This window comes from Mastigoproctus giganteus, chromosome 11 (genome assembly GCF_048544385.1).
Source record: "Mastigoproctus giganteus isolate SK-2022 chromosome 11, ASM4854438v1, whole genome shotgun sequence".
NCBI lineage: Eukaryota > Metazoa > Arthropoda > Arachnida > Uropygi > Thelyphonidae > Mastigoproctus > Mastigoproctus giganteus.
In genome coordinates this window covers 124,242,272-124,269,886 of record NC_143585.1, presented here as the reverse complement: position 1 = coordinate 124,269,886, position 27,615 = coordinate 124,242,272, and the positions used below count along the sequence as shown (strand labels likewise).

Genomic DNA, 27,615 nt, shown 5'->3' with positions numbered 1-27,615 from the left:
TAATAGGCAAAAATATGTTTTTATAGTAAAGGTTCAAGGTTTTCTTTGATAATCCCCATTCTTTCCTTGAGACTTTGATAACTGAGGCTATGAAAAAACGGATTTTGTCCCCGAGTTTTGACACATGAGGCAGAAAACTGAGTTTATCATCTAAGGTGATTTCCAAATACTTAGTTTGGGATACATATGGTATTTGTGTATTATTTAGTTGGATTCTGGGCGGTCTGTTATGGCTAAAATGGTTCTTAAAAGTCATAAAACTGGTTTTACTGGGGGATATTTTCAGTTTGTTGACTGTAGCCCATGACATCAAGTCATCCAAGATAGGCTGTATTTTCCCTTCAGTTATTCTCCTTGTGTTTTCCTCAGCAACGACTACCAAGTCATCTGCATAGACTATCTTACTGATACCATTGTGTTCCCGCGTTAACCATTGATCCAGCACAGCGTTCCAGAGGAGAGGTCCCAACACTGATCCTTGGAGGCATCCTCTTGAAATCTGAGCCCAGTACGTAAGATGTTTTGCCACCACCTCCACCTTAATATGTCTGTCGCTAAAGTACAATTGCATAACACTATAGATGTACTCATCACACTCTGCAGATCTCACGCTCCTGAGGGCACCTTCCCACCATAAAGTGTCAAACGCGCCCTGAAAGTCCACAAACACAGCGATTACGTATTTAGCAGGTGAGTTGGACACATAGTTGGTCAGAAGATTTATAGCGTCTTCAGTTGACCATCCTTTCTTGAAGCCGTATTGTGCTTCTGAACATAACTTATGATCTTCTAGCATTTTTTGGATTCTTGGGGCATTCGCTCAAACAATTTCCCCAGGTTTGCTAAAATTGAAATAGGTCTGTAGGTCCGTGAATCTGATATTAATTTCTCAGGCTTGTGCAGTATCTTTAGTAGAGCTATTTTTCATTGACGAGGAAATATTCCTTCTAGTAAACACTTATTCATCAAATTTAAAAGAATGTGTGGAAAAAATTTAACTATGACTATGTTCTCAATCAGGTCAATACTGGGGCATTTCTTAATTTCACTCCTGGATTTGGACAGAGCCCAAATCCAGGAGTGAAAAGGGTTCAATGTCTGATGGTCTTTCATACTTTTCATTATCATGACGTATTTGCATTTGTTCAGATGAATCTAGATCCGATATATCTTTGGGGAATAGGTTGTTAATTATGGAATCCACTGTAGACATCCAGTCTTGAGTCTCTTGACCATCTACTTTAACTGTGTTATAAACATCTCCACAAGCCATTTTGTTCCTTGATATCCAGTAAAGCAAGTCCCACGGTTCCTTATTTCCTATATCAGTTACAAAATTTTTCCAACAACTTTCTTTTGAGTTGGAAATTGCCTTTTGATAGTTTTTCCTTAAAGTACTGTAAGCTTCCCTGAAGGTCCGAACATCCTCGCCAGAAAGATGCCTATCACTGGAATTCTTTTCTAGCCTGTTGAACTTGCTTTCACAGGTTACTTAAGTCTTAAGACCACCAAGGAACAGAAGTTCTTTTTGTCTGCTTTCTTTTGACTGAGTACTCCATTGCCAAATACAGGTGGGTCTGGGCGAAATTTGTAAATTCCATTGCCATCATAGCGTTTAAATTATCTACAGCATCTGCAGAAAAAATAGTAAGAAGGTAATCTCTGAATTTGTTCCATTTAATGGTATTTGTTGAGAAACATTTAAGATTGTGTGGCTGTGAATCATTATATTGCTGTCGAGGCTTCAAACCAAATACAATAGCATGGTGGTCGCTATTCACGAGGTTTGGAATAACATCCCAATCAGTTAGAATTTCATCTATTTTAATCGTGGTAAGAGTGACATCTATGTTTGATTTGCCATTCACAGTAGAGAATGTGTACGGCTTGTCAGACAAGTTTTGCACACTGAAGTTGTAGGATGAAATTAAATCCTCGAGAGCTAATCCTCTAGGGTCAGTAAAACCGCCATGCCAGAAGTTGGAGTTAGCATTTAGATCCGCTGTTATTATAAGATTTTTAGAAGGGAAATTAGTATACATATTGTCCAAACGATGGAGAGTCAATTTTATGGCTTCACTAGGCGGACAGTAAACAGATGCAATGTAAAAATTGATGAAAGGTGTAGAAATAATTAAACAGGTCACAGTGTCCATGTACAGACCTGTAATGGTAACAACCAGATCATTATTTATGACAACTATGATGCTTTTTGGAAGTTTGTCAAGTGAATAATACTTGCTGAGGTAACTTTGTGGGCCCTGCCCCCTACCTGCAAAGAATGAAAGGGTTTCTGTATGCAAATAATATCAAAATTATTTTCAAATGCTGTTATTCTAATCTCTTCCATTGCCACTCTGCAGTGCTGACCATTTATCTGAAGAACTTTTATCCCCTCATATATAATATTACCTAAAATTGGATTCTTATCGGCCAACGGCGTTGCTGAATTTGAGCCATTATCACTCATGTTTGGTTCTGCTGTCCGTAAGTTGTACTGCTTTTTAAGTATTGTGGACACTTGGCATCCCTTACAGAATGATTGTAATTTCTACCACGTCTCTTGCAGTTGATATATTTTGGAGAGTCTTCTTTATGGGGACAATCTCCGTAGACATGACCACCCTCTGCACAGTGTCCAGAAGAAACTGCCTTATGCTAACAAAATTGTGCCAAGTGGCCATACCCCAAACAATGGAAACACTTGCTTACAATCGTAAACTTACGGAATCTGTGTGATGTAAATCCTAGATAGATTCTATCGCTATCTAAAATATACAACATCATGCGAGGACTGAATCCAACCACCCAATTAACCACCTTTGCACCCAATCCAGAACTAAATCTGAAAATCACCTTGTCTTTAACTTCATCCTGCAAGAAACCATAGTCTTAAGTTTTTAACGTAAAGATCATCAAGTATTTCCTCCTTAGCATATTCACGAGGGACATCATATATTAACACTGTTGGATCAAATAACCGAGGTTTCTCCATTGTAAGACCTATCTTTTTCAAAGCAGAAGCAGAATAGATCCTATTAACATCCACCGAATTTGTGGTCTCCACAAGGATTCCCCTATTCCTAAGGAGACGGATACCTTTTACTTTCATCTCCTTGTGGTCAAGTTTAATGACTTGTGTTTTATATCCTGACTCGAACTCAAGAAAGAGTCCTCAGTAGGCCTAAAAATAAATAGATTCTGAGGATCAGGCACACCTCTAGGAACTGATAAGGATCTATCCCGACTTGCACTGTCAGTCCTCTGTTTGGATCTTGGTTTATTCTGATTGACAACAGGATCAACCAACTTGAGATCCTGCTGCACTACCTCTGCATAAGACTTCTTATGAAGTTCAATCTGGCAATCTAACATTTCTTTCATCTGAGAAGCACTCTCCCCCAGATCCCTAGCGCGTACCTTAATGCACTCATTTTCCACCACCAAAGCTGTGATCACCGCCTCCACGTCAGCCAGGAGACCATAAATTCTATTAGAAGCTGGTTTTGTTATTTTACTTGAATCTTTAGACATTATTTCTCCTAAAGCCCTTCTTATCTTAGCCAATGTCCATACACCTCCGAGGCATGTAATGATCCTCCGAGGTTCAAACCATCTATAAAAGAAATCTCTTGGTTCTCCCTACTATAAACATTAACTATTTTATCCCCTGTATCACTTGGGGAATCAAGGACTGTATAGCCCTCACTGTTCTTGGCTGTACTAGCTTGAACTTCTTTAAGAGAGACTGGCTGTTCTTATATTCTTCTTCATTCAAAGTCTTATTTTTATCCAATTTTGTTTTAAGTTTAGTTTTGTCTTTTTTCCCTTTTGTAACAGTTTTAGGGGTCTTTGATTTCCTTTTACCTTTATGCTTTACTGGTGTCTGAAAAGATTCTTGGTTAGGAGAAGCCTGTTTTTTTGGTGTGTATGCTGAAATTGGTGTGTATGCAGTGAAAGCTGAGAAGCAGATTGAAATTCAGAAATGATTTTGTTATCTTGAAAGCCAATTACATTGCCCCATTTCTAGATCCAAGGTTTAAGGACAAATTTTTGTTAAGTGACTGTGTGAAGCAGCAAGCACATGCAAAAATACTAGAAATTAAAAATATAAGTGAGGGCAACAATCTTAAGTCTGTTTCTGAAAATATTCAGAAAACATCTTCTTTAAACAGTTTGCAAAGTTTCACTTTATGGGATTGCTTCAATGAAATTGCATCATCATCACCATTGACCAAATCTGCAAGTCCAGGAGTTGAAAGAGAATATAGGCCTTTTTCTTAGTCATTTACTATTAGAGAGAATGGAAAGCTTATTAATTAGGTGGAAATATCACCATCAACAGTACCCTATACTGGCAGAGCTAGCCAAAAAATATCTTGCTCCTCCACCAACCTACATTGAAAGCAAGCATCTATTTGGTATCGCAAATTTAGTGTCAGTATAGTGTCAAATTTAGTGTCAAATTTAGTGTTAGTATAATTGAAGCCGACCGGGCTAGCCGGGTGGGTAAAGTGCCTGCCTGGCAACCTAAAGGTCGTGGGTTCAAATCCCGCCTCGGGCTTGGATCAAAGTACTGCAAAAACCTTGGGAGGTGCATTATGGCCACAGAAGCCGATGCGCCAACAACTACCCAAAAAAAAAAAAAAGAAAAAAAAAAAAAAGCAATTGAAGAAGCAATCTAGCAGCTGATAGTGCTGAGGAATTATTGTTGCTGCACAATAATGTCAAACTTTTAAAATTTGTCTACTAAAAGTTTTAATAATAAAATTGTAATAATAATTAAATTTTTTAAAATAAAATTTCAAATTTATTCTTTTGATTTTACTATCACTATCATTCGGTTATGGTGATATTCGCCTTTGGCTTCATCCGAATATTGATTAACACTTGGCCATTTGACCAAAATGTGTATTTGGCGCACCTCTGATAACTTAATTCAGATTTATTTTCATTTTCATATATTGGAGCAAGAACCCCTTTCATTAACATCTTTCCGTAGTTTTTTTTTTTTTTTATTTCAAATGTAGAGTTGAGGTAGTATTTACAATTTCCTTCATTTCACTCTTCTCTGCTACTATTCAATGATTTCTTCAGTTCCTTTGTTTATCAGTCCATCAAAGTGTTTTTGCCATACCTCTAATTTATCCTTCTCTTCTGTTTTAACTTTGCCCTAATCAATTTTGATTACCTTCATTATGGATTGCTTCTGTTTAGAGATCTTTATCTAAATGCCATAATGGTTTCTATTTTTTTTTACACACTATTTTCTATTTCACACCAAAATCTATATAACCTGATTTTGGTGTTATAGCCACTGTAGTAGTAGTGGCACGTGATGCAAGAAAGCAAGTGTAGGAGCTTATGCAGCATCAGCCAAAAAAAAATCACACCTTAAATTTATTTAACCTATCAACTTCCACAACGACAGATGGAAGTTTGTTCCAGCAATTAACCACCCGCTGGCTAAAGGCAAATTTACGCACATCTATTCTACATCTGTCCTTTCTTAATTTGAACTTATGTCCCCGTAGGTTCGTAATCTGAACAAGTGGAAGGATCCCATCAGAATTCAGCATGCTCAACCCATTCAAGGCCTTATAGACCTCAATCAGATCACCGCGCAGGTGCCTAGTCTCCAGCCACTGCAATTTGCAGAACTTAAGCCTCTCTTGGTAAGAGGATCCCTTCATTCCCCTCGCCAATCGTGTAGCTCTTCTCTGTACACGCTCAAGAAAATCTACATCCTTCCTAAAATGAGGCCTCCAGACCTGTATGCAGTACTCAAGGCGTGGCCTGACCATTGCCTTATACAGAGGGACAATCACCTCCTTTTCCCTGCTAGCAAAATTCCTATATATCATTGACAAAACTCCATAACCGCCCTAGCAGCCTGTCTGCTTTGCTCAGAAAACTTCATATCTGACTGCACAATTACTCCCAGGTCTTTTTCATTTTCTACCACCTTAAGTGTAGTACCACACAGTTGGTACGTTTCTCTGGGGTTACTTCTACCCATATGCAGTACTTTGCATTTGTAAAGGTTAAACTTCAGGTGCCACTTCTTAGCCCATCTGCCCAAATTATCTAGATCCTGTTGCAGTAGCACACTGCCATGACTGTCATTAACAACCCTTCCAACCTTTGTGTCATCTGCAAACTTCGACATTAAGCCTGATATACCTTCATCAATATCATTGATAAATACACAAAACAACAGTGGACCCAACACCGAACCCTGTGGGACTCCACTAATAACATTAGTCCACGAAGAGCAGCACCCATTGATTACCACCCTCTGTCTTCTCCCACTTAACCATCCTTTTATCCATTGTAGCAACTTACCCTTAATACCATTCTGCTCCAATTTGTACAGTAGTCTTCCATGCGCAACAGTGTCAAAAGCTTTCCTGAAATCCAAGTATATGATATCAAAATTATTTTTTGCATCCAGTTCCTTTGTGACCACATCATAATAACCAATCAAATTTGTCAGACAAGACTTTCCCTTAACAAACCCATGCTGTGTCTGAATTATTGCTGCAGTCTTGTCTAGATGATCCTGCAATGCATCTTTAACCAGTGACTCCATTATTTTACCAGGAACAGAAGTTAAACTAACTGGTCTGTAATTACTCGTGTCACCCTTCGATCCACCTTTGTGAATTGATGATACCTTTGCACACCTCCAGTCTGTGGGAACCTCCCCTGAGTCCAAGGATGCTCTCATAATTATGGCTAAGGGTTTGCTTAGTTGCTTTGCCGCCTCCTTTAAAATAACTGGATAGATCCCATCCACCCCAGGTGCCTTTCTTATGTTTAACTTCAACAATTTCTCCTCCACTTTGCTCTCAGTTATTACAAAATCATTAAGCACACTGCTACAATTTGATAACCTTCTTCCATTTTCAAACTGTAATAATTCCTCACGTGTGAATGTAGATGCAAAATACTCATTCAGTTTGTTTGCTATCTGAGCAGGATCATCAACAGTCGAACCATTGATGTCAAGTGGACCAATCATATTCATCCCCTTCCTTTTAGAGTTTATATAAGTAAAGAAATCCCTGCTGTTTTTCTTAGCATCTTTTGCCAAAGATTTCTCGTAATCCGCCTTCTCCTGCCGAACCTCCTTTGTGACCTGATTACAAACTAGCTTATATCTGCCACAGGCTTCTGCGTCGCCTGATAATTTATATGCATCCCATGCATTTTTCTTCTCTGTCACGAGTCTCATTAGTTCATTTGATAACCATTTAGGCCTAAACCTTGAACAATATTTTTTAATCAGTATGAAAAGTCTAGTAGCTTCCACGATTAATTCCTTGAATGCTTCCCACTTAGAATTTACTGTTTGTAACATCGTCAGTTGATCCCACTGTACAGAATTTAAAAACTGTCTGAGACCACTGTACTCCCCTTTACGGAAGCAAAAACCCTTTCCTTTACCCCTGACGGTAGTTACCTCTTTGAGTAAATCCCACTTCAGCACACTGTGATCACTGCCACCTAGTGGTTCCTTTATCTGCAAATTCTTAATACACGAATGATCACTGCTGATAACCAGATCAAGAGTGTTACTTTCCCTGGTTGCCTCTCGAACATGCTGCTGCAGAAAACAATCATCCAATAAATCCACAAAAGTCTGACTAGTGTGTGAGTGACCAACCCACAAGTTCCAGTCAATATCTGGGAAGTTAAAATCCCCCATTATAAGGCATTCTGATTTACTGGCCCACTCTATTTCTCTGTACAATTGTTCATTGTACTCATTCAAGTCATTAGGCCTATAACACACTCCTACTCTTATTTTTCCTTTCGCAGTGCTTATCTCACACCAAACTGATTCAACAGAGCACTGTTCATCTATATTAACTGGGTGCACTTCCTTTGATTTTATGTTTTTCTTAATTAACAGCATAACACCCCCTCCCTTTCTGTCCTGTCTATCCTTTCTGTACACATTGTACTCCCCAAATTCCAGTTCTGCATTCCTTATATCTTTGTGACACCACGTCTCTGCTATCCCAACAATATCCGCCTTTGATGTCTTGACCAACACTTCAAATTCATCAAATTTATTTACTATACTTCTAGCATTGGTATACATGCAAGCATACATGCTCCTATGCCTATTCCTTGTTACCCTAACACATCCCATATACCCAACTATTCCATGATGACTGCCATCCGTCCCTGAAACCCCCAACACCCCTCGCTCCAGGTCGCTTCTTATTCTAATAGAAGTTGTGCAAGAATCACCTTCACCTCTGCCTGCGGTTGCTGTGAAACTATTAGTCTTTGTATCCCCCCAAACTAGCAGTTTTCCGACCCACCTAACACTGCCTCGATAGCATCAGCAAATATTCTTGCACCCTTCTATTTAAGTGTATCCCATCCCTGTAGAAGCAATCTCTCCTGTTAACAAGTACAGTCCAGGCTGAAAAAAATTCTACCCCTTGAGCCTTGCACAATCTTTCCAGGGCCGAATTGATCGACAAGGCTCTCATCATGTACTCCCTCCTATCGTGTCTGGGCAGAATTGCAGACACTTTCAAATTCAACCCTATTTCACGGCTTTTTTTTCAACAGTAACCTGTACTTGTTGAGTAATTCTGCCGGTCTCCTACTCTTAATATCATTAGTGCCAACGTGTACAACTATATCACCTTTTGTGCCCTTGAAAGATGATATCCGCTCTACAACGTCATCAACCTTTGCCCCTGGCAGACATACCCTGGTCCTGTTCCACCTATCCTTTTTACAAAGCATGTTCCCCGTTTCCCTGACAATAGAGTCACCAACAACTACTGGTTCCTGTGGGACCAGCGCATTCTTCCTTAGGGGTTGCCGCTGTGTTGCGTGATGACCAAGTGCAAGCTCTGGCGTTGATGTGGGCAGCTGAGAGCCTGATGGGCCCCTCAATTTAGATCTTTCGAGAGCATCCACCCTGTCCTTCAAACTCTCATATAGGCCCATAACAACGCTGAGTTGTCGCCTGATTTCCTTACACTCCTTACATCGCGCACACACAAAGACATTCCCCATAGCAATATCATGTTCCGTTCCAGAGAGTTCGGCAAACATTTCACAAGTTGCACATTTTTTTAGGCTGTGATGCGTTGGAGAATCGCCCCCCCCTCAGTTCTCCCCCGAGTCACAGCACTCCTGCCACTTTGTGCCCGTTGCTTTGCTGCTCTAGTTTGGGGCATGGTAGTTTAAATTAATAAAATCAATAAATTAAATGTCAATAGTATTTGAATAGAAACTATTAAATAGAAACAGTGAAGCGTATTACTATATAATTATGCGTTAGAGCTACCTAGCTACCTCAATTAAAAAATTTGAATTCCCTACCACTATATACAAAAACAATGGCTACAAAATTCGAACAGAATAACTGTTTTACCTATCGTAAGTAAAATCCACAAAAACTCTTTATCTAAATTAAAATAAAAAATAACCAGCGTAACTATAACTATATGACTACGTATTAAGTACAATATAAAATAACAATCATGTAAATAAAAGGCAAACACGTATCGTTTTTGCGAAGCCTGTAACTGACAGCTGTAACTTTTAAAGAGAGTTCTTGTTACCCTAACACATTTCAATGATTTCTTCAGTTCCTTTGTTTATCAGTCCATCAAAGTGTTTATGCCATACCTCTAATTTATCCTTCTCTTCTGTTTTAACTTTGCCCTAATCAATTTTGATTACCTTCATTATGGATTGCTTCTGTTTAGAGATCTTTATCTAAATGCCATAATGGTTTCTATTTTTTTTTACACACTATTTTCTATTTCACACCAAAATCTATATAACCTGATTTTGGTGTGTTATAGCCACTGTTGCTGATGCACTGATAAAACTCAAATTAAACCAAACCAAAACCAAACCCAGCATTTACACAAGATGTTTCTTTTAACCTTCTTTGCACATACTTAGAATTCTTACACTTCACTTTATATTTCAGGAAGAATATGCTAGTTTTACTTACCATATTTCTTAGTTTTTTTCTTTTCTCTAGCCACTCCTCTAATATTACAGCCCCACCATGGTGTTCTTAATTTCTTTTCTTTACACACCCTTTCCCCCTCACTTCTTTTGCAGTCTGCACTAAAGTTCACTTGAATTTTTGCTCTTCTTCATCTAAAATCATGTTAACATCAAGAATATTATTTAAATTTTTATCCAAAAAGTTTCTTTAGTTAATAATTGTTGACAAATCTGCGAACTTCTCCATTTTTATGTATCAACATCTTTTTTATAGTTTTGCATTTGCCACTAATTGCCATTTTTTAATTTGCTCAATACAAGATGATGATGATCACCCCATCATTAAATCTGTTATGTAACTTTGTGTGTTCAACTAGTCATTTACGATCCTTTTCTAGCAGCTATCCTTTTCTTGCTACTCTTCTCCACAAGCTTTTTGCTATCTTTATACTGAAGTACGGTATGTCTTTTTACTTTATACTATTACCCCAGGGGCTCACATTTGGTGAGTATGGGCTTGGCAAACCCAGGTGATATCCTGAGCTGGATATCATCATTCTTCTCTTTCTTGCTTCCTTGGTGATACCATTCTTATTTGATCATTATTTCTTACCCTAATATTTAAATACTGTTTCATTCATTACTATTCTTTCTCTGTTATTAGTGTCTAGTGCTGTTTATAACATATTAAAGAATTCTTCTATTTTGTCTTTTTTTTTTATTTCTGACACTCTCTCTCTCTCTCTCTCTCTCAGGGTAACGTGGGAATTTTTTTTTACACTCTTGTGCAGCATAAGCCTCGGGCTTCCTTGCACCATATAGCTAATAATAATAATAATAAGTTACCAGTTGACCAAAGAAAGTGTACCATACTACAAGTACGAACCACAGGCAGTACTAGAGACCCCAACCCACAAGCTGTACTGGGACCGCACCATAATAACGGATAGGACAATCCTGAACAACAGACTGGACATAACCCTTGTGGACAAGAAGGAAAAGACTACCTATCTGATTGACATAGCGGTACCCAACACTGGCAACCTGCAGAAAACCCATGGGGAAAAAATCAGGAAGTACACGAACCTAAGATAGGAGATAGTAGTAGTAGTGGCATGTGATGCAAGAAAGCAAATGTATGAGCTTATGCAGCATCAGCCAACAAAAAAAAAAAAAAAAAAAAAAATCACACCATTCTCTCCAAATGCCTGTCCAGTTCCTCCTTAAATTTATTCAACCTATCAACTTCCACAACGACAGATGGAAGTTTGTTCCAGCAATTAACCACCCGCTGGCTAAAGGCAAATTTCCGCACATCTATTCTACATCTGTCTTTTCTTAATTTGAATTTATACCCCTTAGGTTCGTAATCTGAACAAGTGGAAGGATCCCATCAGAATTCAGCGTGCTCAACCCATTCAAGGCCTTATATACCTCAATCAGATCACCGCGCAGGTGCCTAGTCTCCAGCCACTGCAATTTGCAGAACTTAAGCCTCTCTTGGTAAGAGGATCCCTTCATTCCCCTCACCAATCTTGTTGCCCTTCTCTGTACACGCTCAAGTAAATCTACATCCTTCCTAAAATGAGGCCTTCAGACCTGTACGCAGTACTCAAGGCGTGGCCTGACCATTGCCTTATACAGAGGGACAATCACCCCTTATCCTTGCTAGCAAAATTCCTATATATCATTGACAAAACCCCATGACCTGCCCTGGCAGCCTGTCTGCATTGCTCAGAAAACTTCATATCTGACTGCACAATTACTCCCAGGTCTTTTCCATTTTCTACCACCTTAAGTGTAGTACCACACAGTTGGTACGTTTCTCTGGGGTTATTTCTACCCATATTCAGTACTTTGCATTTGTCAAGGTTAAACTTCAGTTGCCACTTCTTAGCCCATCTGCCCAAATTATCTAGATCCTGTTGCAGTAGCACGCTGCCATTACTGTCATTAACAACTCTGCCAACCTTTGTATCATCTGGAAACTTCGACATTAAGCCTGATATACCTTCATCAATATCATTGATAAATATACAAAACAACAGTGGACCTAACACCGAACCATGTGGGACACCACTAATAACATTAGTCCAAGAAGAGCAGCACCCATTGATTACCACCCTCTGTCTTCTCTCACTTAACCATCCTTTTATCCATTGTAGCAACTTACGCTTAATACCATTCTGCTCCAATTTGTACAATAGTCTTCCATTCGCAACAGTGTCAAAAGCTTTTCTGAAATCCAAATATATGATATCAAAATTATTTTTTGCATCCAGTTCCTTTGTAACCACATCATAATATCCTATCAAATTTGTCAGACAAGACTTTCCCTTAACAAACCCATGCTGTGTCTGAATTATTGCTGCAGTCTTGTCTAGATGATCCTGCAATGCATCTTTAACCAGTGACTCCATTATTTTACCAGGAACAGAAGTTAAACTAACTGGTCTGTAATTACTCGTGTCACCCTTTGATCTCCCTTTGTTAATTGGGGATACATTTGCACATCTCCAGTCTGTGGGAACCTCCCCTGAGTCCAAGGATGCTCTCATAATTATGGCTAAGGGTTTGCTTAGTTGCTTTGCCGCCTCCTTTAATATAATTGGATAGATCCCATCCACCCCAGGTGCTTTTCTTACATTTAACTTCAACAATTTCTCTTCCACTTTGCTCTCAGTTATTACAAAATCATTAAGTATCTTGCTATAATTTGATAACCTTCTGCCATTTTCAAACCTTAATAATTCCTCACGTGTGAATGTAGATGCAAAATACTCATTCAGTTTGTTTGCTATCTAAGGAGGATCATCAACAGTCGAACCATTGATGTCAAGTGGACCAATCAGATTCATCCCCTTCCAAAGATCAAAGGGCGCCTCCGTAGCCAGGTGGGAAGGAGCAGCAGTGCGCAGCACACGCTTCTTGATTAGACCGGGGTTCGAGCCCGTCACCACCAAATACGGGGGATGCGGGAAGGTCAGGGAATGACCACCGCATATCCCGGAGCAATATGGCCTTAGTTGCTAATGCTCCTAAAATCCAAATAACAACAACAACCAAAGATCAAAGATATGTGTCATATGGAACAAGTAACGACCATCCCGATCATCGTGTCAACCACAAGTATGGTGCCAAAGATCCTACATAACAGCCTAGAGCAATAGGTCTCCCAGCAAACACCTACAAGGAACTACAGAAAGTCGCAATCCTTAACATCTGTAGGATAGTCAGAGAGTTCCTCGACCAACAGTAACACCAGACATAACAACAACCTCTCTGTGTACTTGGTAGCAATACCGGTTATGAGATGGACCCCCTAATCAGGGATTAATAATGTAATAATAAGAATAATAATAGTGTAATTAAGGGTACATGGCTTGCACAAAATTTTTACCTTTTTACCATTATTTCTTACCCTAATATTTAAATACTGTTTCGTTCATTACTATTCTTTCTCTGTTATTAGTGTCTAGTGCTGTTTATAACATATTAAAGAATTCTTCTATTTTTTTTTTTTTTTTTTTGAACCTTCAACTGGACTATATACACTGACAAATTTAATACCCAAGGCTTCCATCTTAAATTTTGCCCACAAAACTGTGCTGGATAATTCTTTCTAGCCAGTCAAACCTTCTTCCAACTTATTTCTGGAAGCAGTTGCTACACGTTATCTTATTTCAAGAATAAATTAATTTATAATTATTGTTTAGTTGTGGCTCTTCTATATTCATCCTCTCGATTTCTGTAATATCTGCTAATCTCACATTTTATCGACTTAGTTCTTCTGCTAATTCTGCTTTGCATTTTTAATTTCTAATGTTAATGGTACAACTTCATGGATGTTCGAGAAGCATATGGTATTTATATATATATATAGTCACCAGAGTTGGTGGAATTCAATGAAAAAGTGCTGTACTACAAAATAAGAAAATTTTTATCCCTTCAGACTCTGAATAAGCTTTATTTAGAGCTCTTGAATACCCTTGCATGAAAAGTGTGGTTCTGTGGAACTGTCTTCAACACTGTCTGTTATTTAATTACATTAAATCAAGATCCCTTAAAGTTAGGAGTCAGTTTATTTTGTACTGTGTGTGTGTGTACACGTGCGCGTGCCCTGTTTTCCTAAAAACTACGTGTAGCTTGATTACTTGGGCCACTAAGTATTTTGATTGCTTTTTTCTTGCTGTAGTGAAAAGGGTCCAACCAATTATTTATCTAGTTTGGTCAAATTTTGACCAAACTTGATAAATTATAGGCTTTAATTATATCTTAAGTATAAATTATAATTAATTATCTTATAATACTTCTTAAATAAATGTATTTTGGCATGTGCAATATTGGTTTGTGTTCAGTGGACTCTGATTGCACAGTAAGCATTTTTAATATGTTTTTGATTTAATTAAAATTATGCTTTCAGGATTTTCCAACAGAAGAGATTCTTTGTGGGCCATTCCTTATGCATGATTATAGGCCAGATTTAATTACTGATCTCCTAAATAGACTGACTCCTGCTAATATGAGGTTTGTTTTTAACATTTTACTTCTTGTTTTAATAGCATTCTTTATTAAATTCCCTGAGAGGGAGAAAAGCAGGCTTTCAAATTAACTAGCACGTGAAATAATATGTGCAGTTTTAATTCACCAGTTTTTAATTGTAAACAGTTAAAATTGCTTACAATTAATAGTTCAGTGAAAATGTCAGATAAAGTGATAAACAACATATACAGTGCTAGTCATATATTGTTACACAGAAGGATGTTGGCTAGAAAAACAGATAGACAAATTTACTACTAATTATGCTTATTCTGAAATATGTATGAAATTGGGAGACTAGTTTAAAAAAAAAGTTGCCATTAATTTTTAAATTGCAACTGTTTGCTTTAAATGATGGGGTTCACATCTGATGAGTATGGGCTTGGCACACTCAGGGTCCTGAGCTGGATATCATCATTCTTCCCTTTCTACTTCTCTCTCTCTCTCTCTCTCTCTCTCTCTCTCTCTCTCTTCTCTCTCTCTCTCTCTCTCTCTCTCTCTCTCTCAGGGTAATAAGGATTTTTTTTTTTTTTTTTTTTTGGCTGGTGCAGCATAAGCCTCCGGCTTCCTTGCACCATATGGCTAATAATAATAATGATTTCTATGATGACATGCTGATAACTCATCATGCTTATCAAGTTAATGCAAATTTTTTTATTTATTTGTATGTAGTTATAAATAACAGTGTTTTAAATTGTCACATATATATATATAGGAAACTATGAAATCCAGCATTTTACAATCGGGAATTCTGGCGCAATTCCCCAATATGTAATTATATGAGCATTTTTTATAAATTTTAGAAGATGCACAAAATAAAATATGTTTTTAAATCCAGAAATATTAAAAGGAAACAATCCAATTCTCCCACCCTTCTGCCATTGATCACATTTGTCTTTAAGATCCTTGCAGAAAAAAAAAAAAAAAAGTGAGATTTCTCTCTTTTGGTGATGTCACTTATTCAGTAAACTTCATAAATTAAGATGAATTACTCTTCAAACTTAAGACTACGTAGCAGACCATACAATGCTTGCATAAGCATTGATCAGTTTGACATCACCTTAGAAGATCTGTGAGCAAAGAGAGACAAAAAATGCTTAGTGTGGATACATCTGGTAAAATGTATACTTCTTTAAATCTATAGTTAATTATTTACATAAATAGAGACTGACTGATGCACAAAAAAGAATTCAATAGGAAACTCTGAATGTGTGTCAATCTCATGATCAGATCAAGAATACAAGCAATTGAATCACTGGTATTTGAAGTAGAATGGTGGCCAGAGAAAGGATCATCATTGACAAACAAGTGGCCCTCTTTAAATATATAAAATTCTGACTCAAAGCTGATTTTAACATTCATAGTTTTCTGTTACACTCTTTGATAATTTTAAACAAAGGTTAATACTGATTTGCTGCTCAGTAAAATTATTTATTTTAAAATGTGAAACAGCTAAAGCAGTTTCCATTTAACACCTGCTAATTCAGACTGAAGATAAACAGATGATTCTCATGCTACTAAATTTAAGTTTTTCACTGAACGCATTGAGGTAAATAGCAACTTGCTACTTCCTTGAAATTTCAAGATGCAAAGTTCAGTCTCTAAAATTAATGATCATCCTTTGTACAACACAGCTGAGGGGGGGGGGGGAGAGGACTACATGCCTAATATGTCCATCTCCAATAATTTGCCTCATCCTTCCTTAAATTTATAATTAAATTATAAATCAACATCAAAGTAAAAATTATTCTAACAATCAGTTGCTCTCTGCCTGAAATTAAATTTTCATGCACCCATTCTGCGATTTCTCAATTTAAATTTATGTCCTCTTATTGTGCACAATATGAGAAATTCTATGGAATCACTATTCAAAGCTACATATATGTACATAAATATTCTTTAGTATAATAAGAGCTATTATCTGCTCAATATCTTCTATGTTTTTTGTTATTTTTAGTAAATAATACAGGGATTACCTTGATTTCTTTCTAGGAAGGCTTCTTATCCAACTCTCTTAGTCCATCACGTAAATTAATTAAAATACAATGAATTTAATAAACTACATTTTAATGTGTTCCATAACGATAGCTCGACACCGACTTAACAACCCAGTATCACCGTCGAGGCCCAACCCAACTCCAAAACCATCAACCATGACGCAACCACCAGTATAGAAAAACATTATGTCAAATTTACTCATAGTAGAAAGAACAACTAAATAAGAAATATGCGAAGACAAATTTCTTCTTCCTTAAGTTAGACAGAAACTTTTCAATACTTTGTATTCACAGGATGGAATGAAACTAAAAAATGCGTCGCTGCATGAGTGTTTAAAAGAAATTTAGTCCTCATCATGCATGCGTTTATAGGACCAATCATCCAATATTAAAAAAGGTCTTGAATATTAATTGAGTTTTTACGGAGTTTCATTTCAAGCGTTTCAACAATAAGTAATTTACTTATAATTATTTTGGCTTCATTAAAAAGAAAGGAATGTGCCTCATTCACAGCATGGAATGCCAACTCTGAAGCATATGCGCATACAGAAGCATCATGTTATTTAACGTGAAAATCCCCCCCCCCCCAAGTAGCTCCAACAATAAACTGAGTCACAGTCTTTACGTGAAATGTTATAGATGAGATCATGCGTTTGTTGAAAGGAAGAATCTGAGGAATCCTTCTTTAATAATGTATGTAATTCCACCACACAAAGGGGTTAAAGTTGGAAATTGAGGAACCAACAAGAGATTCCTAAATAGAGGTTATCCAATTAACTTTATTAATAAAATTAAACTGATTCCCCAGGAAAAGATAACTAATAACAATCCGAAAACAAATATTGATAAAAAGAATTTTATTATAGTCCCATATGGAGAAAGCTGGTAGAACAAATTAAATGATTTATGTAAGGGTACAGATATGAAAGTAATAGCTAGACCGACCAATAAATTACATACATTATTAAAGAAGGGTTCCACAAATTCTTCCTTTCAACAAATGCATGATCTCGTCTAGAGCATTTCGTGTAAAGACTGCAACCCGGTTTATGTTCAATCTACTTGCGGGTTTGGATTTTCGTGTTAAACAACATGAGGCTTCTGTACGTGCATCAAGAGCAAATGCTTCAGAGTAGGCATTCCATGCTGTGAATGAGGTACATTCCTTTCTTTTTAAGGAAGCCAAAATAATTAATATTTAATATAATTATAAGTTAGTGACAAATGGGCCTGGAGTACTGGGGTCCATAGTTTAACAAATAGATATTTATTTACAGTATACCCAGTATAAAATAAAATAAAATAAAATATTTCAGTAGCTTTCGGAACTCGTGTCCCTTTATCAACTGACAAATTTGAATACATCACAAGCAAAGTGTGGCACGTTACTCATTCGTCATTGTTGTAGCACGGACGTGTGCTGCCTTGCGCCAGTGATCATCCATCAATAAAACGGTTGTCTCCAGGATTTGATGTATACGCATGCCTTTCTGGCGATTTAATGCCTTAGGGTTGTTCATTATGTTTAGTGACTCTAGCCATAGGCGGTGGCGAAAGTGTCGCGCGTGGTCCACTATCTCAAAGTCGCGCTTGGGGTCAAGATCGTGGTTGGTAGCCCAAAAATGTTCTGCAAGCGCGGACTGGTCAGTTTCGGCAAGCCGGATTGCTCTGTCGTGTTCCGTGAGGCGATCCTAGAGACGTCTCGATGTCTCACCTACGTAGCAACTGTTACAGGCCCTACAGGTGATACGGTACACTACATTGCTGCGTAAGATTAATAATGTATGTAATTCCACCACACAAAGGGGTTAAAGTTGGAAATTGAGGAACCAACAAGAGATTCCTAAATAGAGGTTATCCAATTAACTTTATTAATAAAATTAAACTGATTCCCCAGGAAAAGATAACTAATAACAATCCGAAAACAAATATTGATAAAAAGAATTTTATTATAGTCCCATATGGAGAAAGCTGGTAGAACAAATTAAATGATTTATGTAAGGGTACAGATATGAAAGTAATAGCTAGACCGACCAATAAATTACATACATTATTAAAGAAGGGTTCCACAAATTCTTCCTTTCAACAAATGCATGATCTCGTCTAGAGCATTTCGTGTAAAGACTGCAACCCGGTTTATGTTCAATCTACTTGCGGGTTTGGATTTTCGTGTTAAACAACATGAGGCTTCTGTACGTGCATCAAGAGCAAATGCTTCAGAGTAGGCATTCCATGCTGTGAATGAGGTACATTCCTTTCTTTTTAAGGAAGCCAAAATAATTAATATTTAATATAATTATAAGTTAGTGACAAATGGGCCTGGAGTACTGGGGTCCATAGTTTAACAAATAGATATTTATTTACAGTATACCCAGTATAAAATAAAATAAAATAAAATATTTCAGTAGCTTTCGGAACTCGTGTCCCTTTATCAACTGACAAATTTGAATACATCACAAGCAAAGTGTGGCACGTTACTCATTCGTCATTGTTGTAGCACGGACGTGTGCTGCCTTGCGCCAGTGATCATCCATCAATAAAACGGTTGTCTCCAGGATTTGATGTATACGCATGCCTTTCTGGCGATTTAATGCCTTAGGGTTGTTCATTATGTTTAGTGACTCTAGCCATAGGCGGTGGCGAAAGTGTCGCGCGTGGTCCACTATCTCAAAGTCGCGCTTGGGGTCAAGATCGTGGTTGGTAGCCCAAAAATGTTCTGCAAGCGCGGACTGGTCAGTTTCGGCAAGCCGGATTGCTCTGTCGTGTTCCGTGAGGCGATCCTAGAGACGTCTCGATGTCTCACCTACGTAGCAACTGTTACAGGCCCTACAGGTGATACGGTACACTACATTGCTGCGTAAGACAGGTGTGACAGGGGTCTTCACACTGGAGACAAGTGAACGTAGGTTCCTACCTGGTAATTGTACACATTTGATGTTGTAACTTCTCAGGATCTTCGAGATCCTGAGAAGTTACAACATCAAATGATGTTGTAACTGACGTATGCTGACGTGTGCTGCCTTGCGCCTACCTGGCGCAAGGCAGCACACGTCCATGCTACAACAATGACGAATGAGTAACGTGCCACACTTTGCTTGTGATGTATTCAAATTTGTCAGTTGATAAAGGGACACGAGTTCCGAAAGCTACTGAAATATTTTATTTTATTTTATTTTATACTGGGTATACTGTAAATAAATATCTATTTGATAATTATAAGTTACTTATTGCTGAAAGGCTTGAAATGAAACTCCGTAAAAACTCAATTAATATTCGAGTCCCTTTTTAATATCGGATGATTGGTCCTATAAATGCATGCATGATGAGGACTAAATTTCTTTTAAACTCTTATGCAGCGACGCATTTTTTAGTTTCATTCTGTCCTGTGAATACGAAGTATCGAAAAGTTTCCATCTAACTTAAGGAGGAAGAAATTTGTCTTCACGTATTTCTTATTTAGTTGTTCTTTCTACTATGAATAAATTTGACATAATGTTTTCCTATACTGGTGGTTGCGTCACAGTTGATGGTTTTGGAGTTGGGTTGGGGCCTCGCTGGTGATTCTGGGTTGTTAAGTCGGTGTCGTAGCTATCGTTATGGAACACATTAAAAGGTAGTTTTTTAAATTCATTGTATTTTAAATAATTTATGTGTGGACTAGGAGAGTTGGATAAGAAGCCTTCTTACAAAGAGATCAAGGTAATCCCTGTATTATTTACTAAAAATGTGTACATCTTTCTGTACACATTTTATCACTGTACCAAGGATGCTCTCATAATTATGACTAAGGGTTTTCTTACTTTCTTTGCTTCCCCCTTTAATAAAACTGGATAGATTCCATCCCTCTGATGCCTTTCTTATGTTTAACTTCAACAATTTCTCCTCCACTTTGATTTCAGATATTAGAAAATCATTTTGCCCCCTGATAGTTTGATAAGCTTTTGTCCTCCACTTCTATACAGAATTCCTCATGTGTGTGAATGCAGATGCAAAATACTCATTCAGTTTGTCAGCTACCTGAGCAGGTTTATCAACAGTAGAACTATCGATGTCAAGCAGAACAATCTGATTCATTCTCTTCCTTCTAGAATTTACGAAAGAAAAGAAGCCTTTGCTGTTTTTCTTTGCATACTTTGCCAAAGATTTCTTGTAATCTGCCTTTGCTTCCTAACCTCCTTTGTAATGTTGAGTGAATTTGCTTCTGTTTCAAGATCCACTGTTTATTGGTCACGAAACATAAGCAGATTTGCTGCTCAGTGTCATAAAACTGCTGCCCTTGAGGAAGCTTTCAGAAGATTAGACTGGTCGCAGAAAGGAGTCAATGTGAATGGAGAGTACCTAAACCATTTATGATTTGCAGACGACATTGTGGTCATAAGCCACGATCGCAAAGAATTAGAGGAAAATCTTAATCAGTTATGCACGGTTATTAAGGATTTTGGATTAAAGATGAATAGGGCTAAAACAAAAGTAAAGATGAACAAGTATGCCATGAAAGAGACATAATGATTGAAGGAGCAGTAATTGAAAAGGTGGAGTCATGTACTTATCTGGGACAAGTTATTAGCTGTAATAATGATAAATGGCTAGAAGTCAAGAGAAGAATAAATTTTGGATGGATAGCATTCAGGAAATATAGTCACATACTGAGGAGCAATATCCCAGTTTGTCTGAAATGTAAATTATGAACCAGTGTATACTCCCCACCATGACTTATGGAAGTGAAACTTGGGCACTCACCAAACAAATGGAAGAGAAGCTGAGAACTACACAGCGAAGAATGGAACGAATTATATTGTGAATCAGACTGTTAGATAAGAAGAGAAACACATGGATTAGGCAGCAAACTCAGGTAAAGGATATTGTTATCAAAACTAAAGAACTAAAATGGTCTTGGGCAGGACACATAGCTCGAAGACATGATGACAGATGGACTAGGAAAATAACAGTATAGTACCCAAGAGGAGCTAGAAGAAAACCTGGAAGATGATGAAGGAGATGGACAGATGAAATTTGAAATTCATGAGTTTGTGGGTAGTAAATGGATGGCCATTGCACAAAACACAAGGAATGGAAAGTTGTTGGAGAGGCCTTCATTCTGCAGTAGATTGAAAATGGCTTATGATGATGTCATAAAATTTAAAAATTTCTGAGATAGAGGAATTTCCCTCTTTACTTGATTTCAAGAAATTCTCTATTTAAGCATTTGCATTAGTAGAGGCAAATGATGCAAGGAAGCAAAATTATATAGCATCAACTAAAAAAAAAAAACACCCTTCCCATTTCACCCATCCATTTACTCCAAATATTTGTCTAGTTCTGCCTTGAACTTATTTGAGTTGCTGACATTCACTATAACAGATGGAAGTTTATTCCAATGATTAACAACATCTTCCACACATCTATTCTTCAATTGTGTTTTCTCAATTTGAATTTGTCTTCTCAGGTGAGTAATCTGAGCAAGAGGAAGAATCCCATTAGCATTGAGCTTGCACAATGCATTCAAGGCCTTTTACACATCAGTTAGATTACCTTGCAGGTGCCTAGCCTCCAGAAGCTAAAATTTGCGGAATTTAAGCCTTTCTTGGTAACAGCAACCCTTTGTTCCACTCACGAATCTTGTTGCCCTTCTAGGTGTAACCTGGCCATTGCCTTATACAAAGGGACAATCACCTCCTTATCCCTACTAGCAAAATTCCTGTACATCATTGAAAAGACACCATGAACTACTCTTGCAGCCTGTGTGCAGTGCTAAGAAAACTTCATATCTGACTGCACAATTACCCACAGGTTCTTTTCATTCCCCACAACACTGAGTGTAGTACCACCCACTTGGTACGTTGCTCTGTGGTTACTGCTACCCATATTAGCATTAGTAGAGGCACATGATGCAAGAAAGCAAGCTTATACAACATTAGCCAAAAAAAAAAAAAAAAAAAAAAAAAAACCATTCCCATTTCTCTGATCCATTCATTCCAGATGTTTGCCTAGTTCTGCCTTGAATTTATTTAAGCTATCAAATTTCCACAAAGACAGATGGAAGTTTGTTCCAGCAATCAACAACCCACTGGCTAAAGGCAAACTTCCAAACATCTATAACTGTCTTTCTTCAGTTTGAATCTATGCACCCTCAGGTTTGTAATCTGCGCAAGAGGAAGAATCCTATCAGCATTGAGCTTGCTCAATCCATTCAAGGCCTTAAACACCTCAATTAGATTGCCTCGCAAGTGCCTAGTCTCAAGAAGATGCAATTTGCAGAACTTAAGCCTTTCTTCATAAGAGCACCCCTTTCTTCCCTTCATCAGTCTTGTTGCCCTTCTCTACACTCGTTCTAACAACTCTACATCCTTCCTAAAACGAGCCTTCCAGACCTGTATGCACTACTCAAGGTGTGGCCTGACCATTGCCTTATACAAGGGGATAATCACCTCCTTATCCCTGCTTGCAAAATTCCTGAATATCATTGACAATACCCCATGACCTGCTCTGGAAGCCTTTTTACACTGCTTAGAAAACTTCATATCTAACAGCACAATTACAAAATTACAATTCTGCATCCCTTATATCTGAGTGGCACCACGTCTCTGACATCCCAGCAATATCTGCATTGGATGTCTTAACCAGCACTTCAAATTCATCAAATGCAGTACTTTACATTTGTCAATGTTAATTGAAGGAGCCAATGTGTACAACAATATCTTTGTTCCCTTAAAATATGATATCTGAGGCGCCTCCGTAGCCAGGTGGGAAGGAGCAGCAGTGCGTAGCACACGCTTCTTGATTAGACCGGGGTTCGAGCCCGTCACCACCAAATACGGAGGATGCGGAAAGGTCAGGAATGACCACCGCATATTCACGGAGCAATATGGCCTTAGTTGCTAATGCTCCTAAAAACCAAAATAACAACAACATATGATATCTGCTCTAAAACGTCATGAACGTTTGCCTCTCACAGTCATACCCTGGTCCTATTCCACCTATCCTTTTTGTATTTCCTGTCATCCTGACCCTGCAGTGAATAGTCACCAGCAATAACGTGCTCCTGTGGCACCAGCACATTCTGCCCTGAAGGTTGCTGCCGTGTTGCCTGATGCACAAGAATGAGCTCTGGCATTGAGTTGGATAGCTGAGTACTTGATGGGTCCCTGATTTTAATTCCTTTGAGGTCATCTACCCTACTCTTCAAACTCTCATAAACACCCATCAGAATGCTGTGTTTGTTCCTAATTTCTTGACACTCTCTACACCTAGCACACACAAAGACATCCTCCTTGGCTAGATCATGTCTTGTTCCAGGAAGGTCTGCAAACATTGCACAGTTGCATATTTTTTTATGTTTTGATGCATTGGAGAATCGCACCCTTCAGTTCTCCTGTGAGCCACAGGACTCCTGCTACTTTGTACGTGTTGCTTTGCTGATCTAGTCTGGGGAATTATTTCCATTTAAATACTGTTTAATTGATTAACAATGAAAAGTAATAAAGTTGTTAAATTAATTTACAATACTGCAATAATAAAATAATGCAGTGATATGTATTACGCTAACTAGTTCTTACATTATACTTTGGTTATACCTAGTCATCAACCAAAACCTGCACAGCATCACAGAACTAGTTCTGTTTTCTTAGTTGGACTAAGAATGGAGAGGTCACAGCTATTGATGGCAGAGGCATGGTTTTAATTCATGTTTGGATACTGTGATATTAAGATTCTACACAGCCTATTTCAACCGGGTACATTGCAGAGGGAAGATAAATACAAAGAATAGAAGAAGATGAAGAAGCAGTAGTCACAGATGATAAAAAATGGATATATACCATTAAGAAAAGAGTAGACATGGAAATTGATAAGGTGCAAGATTGATGAGCTGGCCAGTTTATTAGAACCAACAAAATTGAGCAAAAAAGTTACTGATGAAAATTACTGAAGGTGACAACTCTATAAGTTGATCTGTAATAGTATTATAGAAAGATTTAGGATGTTGAAGGCTAGTTTTACACATGAAGGAGTTTTTCATGTATATGAACAGAAAGAAGAAAAGTATGACTCAAAAAATGGACCATTATTAGGTGGATATAGAAATTCTGTAGATAACCCAGCTGATGTTGGAAAAGAATTGAACACTGACATCAACCTTTACGGATGGAAGACTTTTCGTGATGATGAGAAGCTAGGCAGCTGAAGCTAAAAGTATAGGGAGTATGTGATGAGAGCCTTGTTGGTCAGTTCGGCCATGGGGAGATTGTGCAAGGCTTAAGGCGTAGAAATTTTCTCAGCCTGGTCTGTGCTTGTTAACAGGAGAGACTGCTTCTACAGTAATGGAATCCACCTAAATAGAAGGGGTGCAAGAATATTTGCTGACGCTACCAAACTCCTACCAATGCTAGGAGTTCAGTAAATAAATTTGATGAATTTGAGATGTTGGTCAAAACTTCAAATGCAGGTATTATTGGGATAACAGAGACGTGGTGTCACACAGATATAAGGAATGCAGAACCGGAATTTGGGGAGTACAATAGGAAGGATAGACAGGATAGGAAGGGAGGAGAGGTTATGCTATTCGTTACGAAACACATAAAATCTAAGGAAGTACAGCCAGTGGATATGGGTGGACAGTGCACTGTCGAGTCAGTTTGGTGTGACAAGCACTGGGAAACCAAATTAATAAACAACTGTACAAAGAAATAAAATGGGCCAGTAAATCAGAGTGTCTTATAATGGGGGATTTTAATTTCCCAGATATTGACTGGAATTTGTGGGTTGATCACACACTATAGCAAGACTTTTGTGGATTTATTGGATGATTGTTTTCTAGGTGCCTCCGTAGCCAGTTGGGAAGGAGCAGCAGTGCATAGCACACGCTTCTTAATTAGACCGGAGTTCGAGCCCGTCACCACCAAATACGGAGAATGCGGAAAGGTTAGGGAATGACCACCGCATATCCAGGAGCAATATGGCCTTAGTTGCTAATGCTCCTAAAAACCAAATAAAAATAAAAACAAAAACAAACGATTGTTTTCTACAGCAGCATGTTCGGGAGGCAACTACAGGGAGTAATACTCTTGATCTGATTATCAGTAGTGATTCTTCATGTAATAAGAATCTGCAGTTAAAGGAACCACTCGGTGGCAGTGAGAACTGTGCGCTGATGTGGGATTTACTCAAAGAGGTAACTACCATCAGAGGTAAAGGGAAGGATTTTTGCTTTCATAAAGGTGACAACGGTGGTCTGAGACGTATTTAAATTCTATACGGTGGAACCAACTGATGATGTTACCAACAGCAAATTCAAAATGGGACACATTCAAAGAAAATATTGTTCAAGATTTAGGCCTAACTGGATATTAGATGAACTAATTAGACATGTGGCAGAGAAGGAAAATACATCGGTTACATATAAATTAACAGGTGACACGGAAGCTGGTCTGTAACCAAGTCACAAAGGAGGTTAGGCAGGCAAAGGCACATTACAAGAAATCGTTGGCAAAGGAGGCAAAGAAAAACATCAAACAGTTCTTTACTTATGAAAACTCTAGAAGGAAGGGGTTGAATCAGATTGGTCCACTTGATATCGATGGTTCAACTGTTGATGATCCTGCTCAGGTAACTAACAAACCAAATGAATATTTTGCCTCTACATTCACATCTGAGGAGTTATTCAGGGAGGGGAATGCCAGAGATGTATTACACTCTGGCAGTAAGCTAGATAATCTTGTAATAACTGATAGTAAAGTGGAGGAGAAATTGTCGAAGATAAACATAAGAAAGGCTCCTGGAGTGGATGGAATCTATCCAGTTATATTAAAGGAAGCAGCAAGGTAAGTAAGCAAACCCTTAGCCATAATTATGAGAGCTTCTTTGGACTCAGGGGAGGTACCCATGGACTGGAGATGTGCAAATTTGACCTCCACTCCACAGTAGGGTCAAAGGAGACAAAGGTAATTACAGACTTGTTAGTTTAACTTCTGTTCCAGGGAAAATAATGGAGACACTGGTTAAAGAAGCATTGCATGATCATCTAGGCAAGACTTCAGTTATAGCTCGTACACAGCATGGGTTTGTTAAGGGGAAGTCTTGTTTGACCAATTTGATTGGATACTATGATGTGGTCACAAAGGAACTGGCTGCAGGGAATAACTTTGATAACATATATTTGGATCTTAGAAAGGCTTTTGATATGTTGCACATGGGAGACTGCTGCACAAATTGGAGCAGTGTGGCATTCGAGGTAAATTCCTGTTATGGATAAAGGGATGGTTCTGTGGGAGAAGACAGAGAGTGGTATTCAATGGATACTGCTCTTTGTGGACTAATGTTTTTAGTGGAATTTCCCAGGGTTCAGTGTTGGGTCCATTGTTGTTTTCTGTATTTATTAATGACATTGATGATGGTATATCAGGCTTAATGTCCAAGTTTGCAATGATACGAAGGTCGGCAGGGTTGTTAAAGACACTAAATGACAGTGCGCTGCCGCAACAGGATCTAGAAAATTTGAGCAGATGGGCTGAGATGTGGTAACTGAAGTTTAACATTGACAAATGTAAAGTACTGTATATGGGAAGCAATAACTCCAGAGTAACGTATCAACTGTGTGGTAATACACTGACAGTGGTAGAGAATGAAAAGGACCCTGAGGTAATTTTGCAGGCATATATGAAGTTTTCTGAGCAGTGCAGATGGTCTTCAAGAGTAGCTCATGGTGTCTTGTCAATGATATACATGGATAAGGTGGTGATTATCCTCTTTTATAAGGCAATGGTCTGGCCACACCTTGAGTACTGTATACATGCCTGGAGACCTAATTTTAAGTAGGATGTAGAGCTGTTGGAACGAGTACAGAGAATGGCAAAAAGATTAGTGAATGGAACAAAGGGTTGCTCTTATGAAGAAACGCTTAAGTTTTGCAAATTACAGTGTCTGGAGACTAGGCACCTGTGAGGTTATGAGGTTATGTGTTTGTGGTGTATAAAGCCTTGAATGGTTTGAGCATGCTCAATGTTGATGTGATTCTTTCTCTTACTCAGAATAATCGCCTGAGAGGGCATAAATTCAAATTGAGGAAAGATGGTTGTAGGATAGA

At 38.1% G+C, this 27,615-nt stretch overlaps 1 protein-coding gene across 2 annotated transcripts in view; it reads left to right on the top strand.

Annotated features, from left to right (window-relative positions):
* The window catches only part of Ide (Insulin degrading metalloproteinase), a 692,915-nt gene that overhangs the window by 285,041 nt on the left and 380,259 nt on the right, over positions 1-27,615 (top strand). For both annotated transcript variants that reach the window (XM_090384737.1, XM_090384738.1), the window contains exon 13: positions 14,423-14,526. In XM_090384737.1, the coding sequence (XP_090240863.1) occupies positions 14,423-14,526 (104 nt within the window). The remainder of the gene's footprint in view (positions 1-14,422; positions 14,527-27,615) is intronic.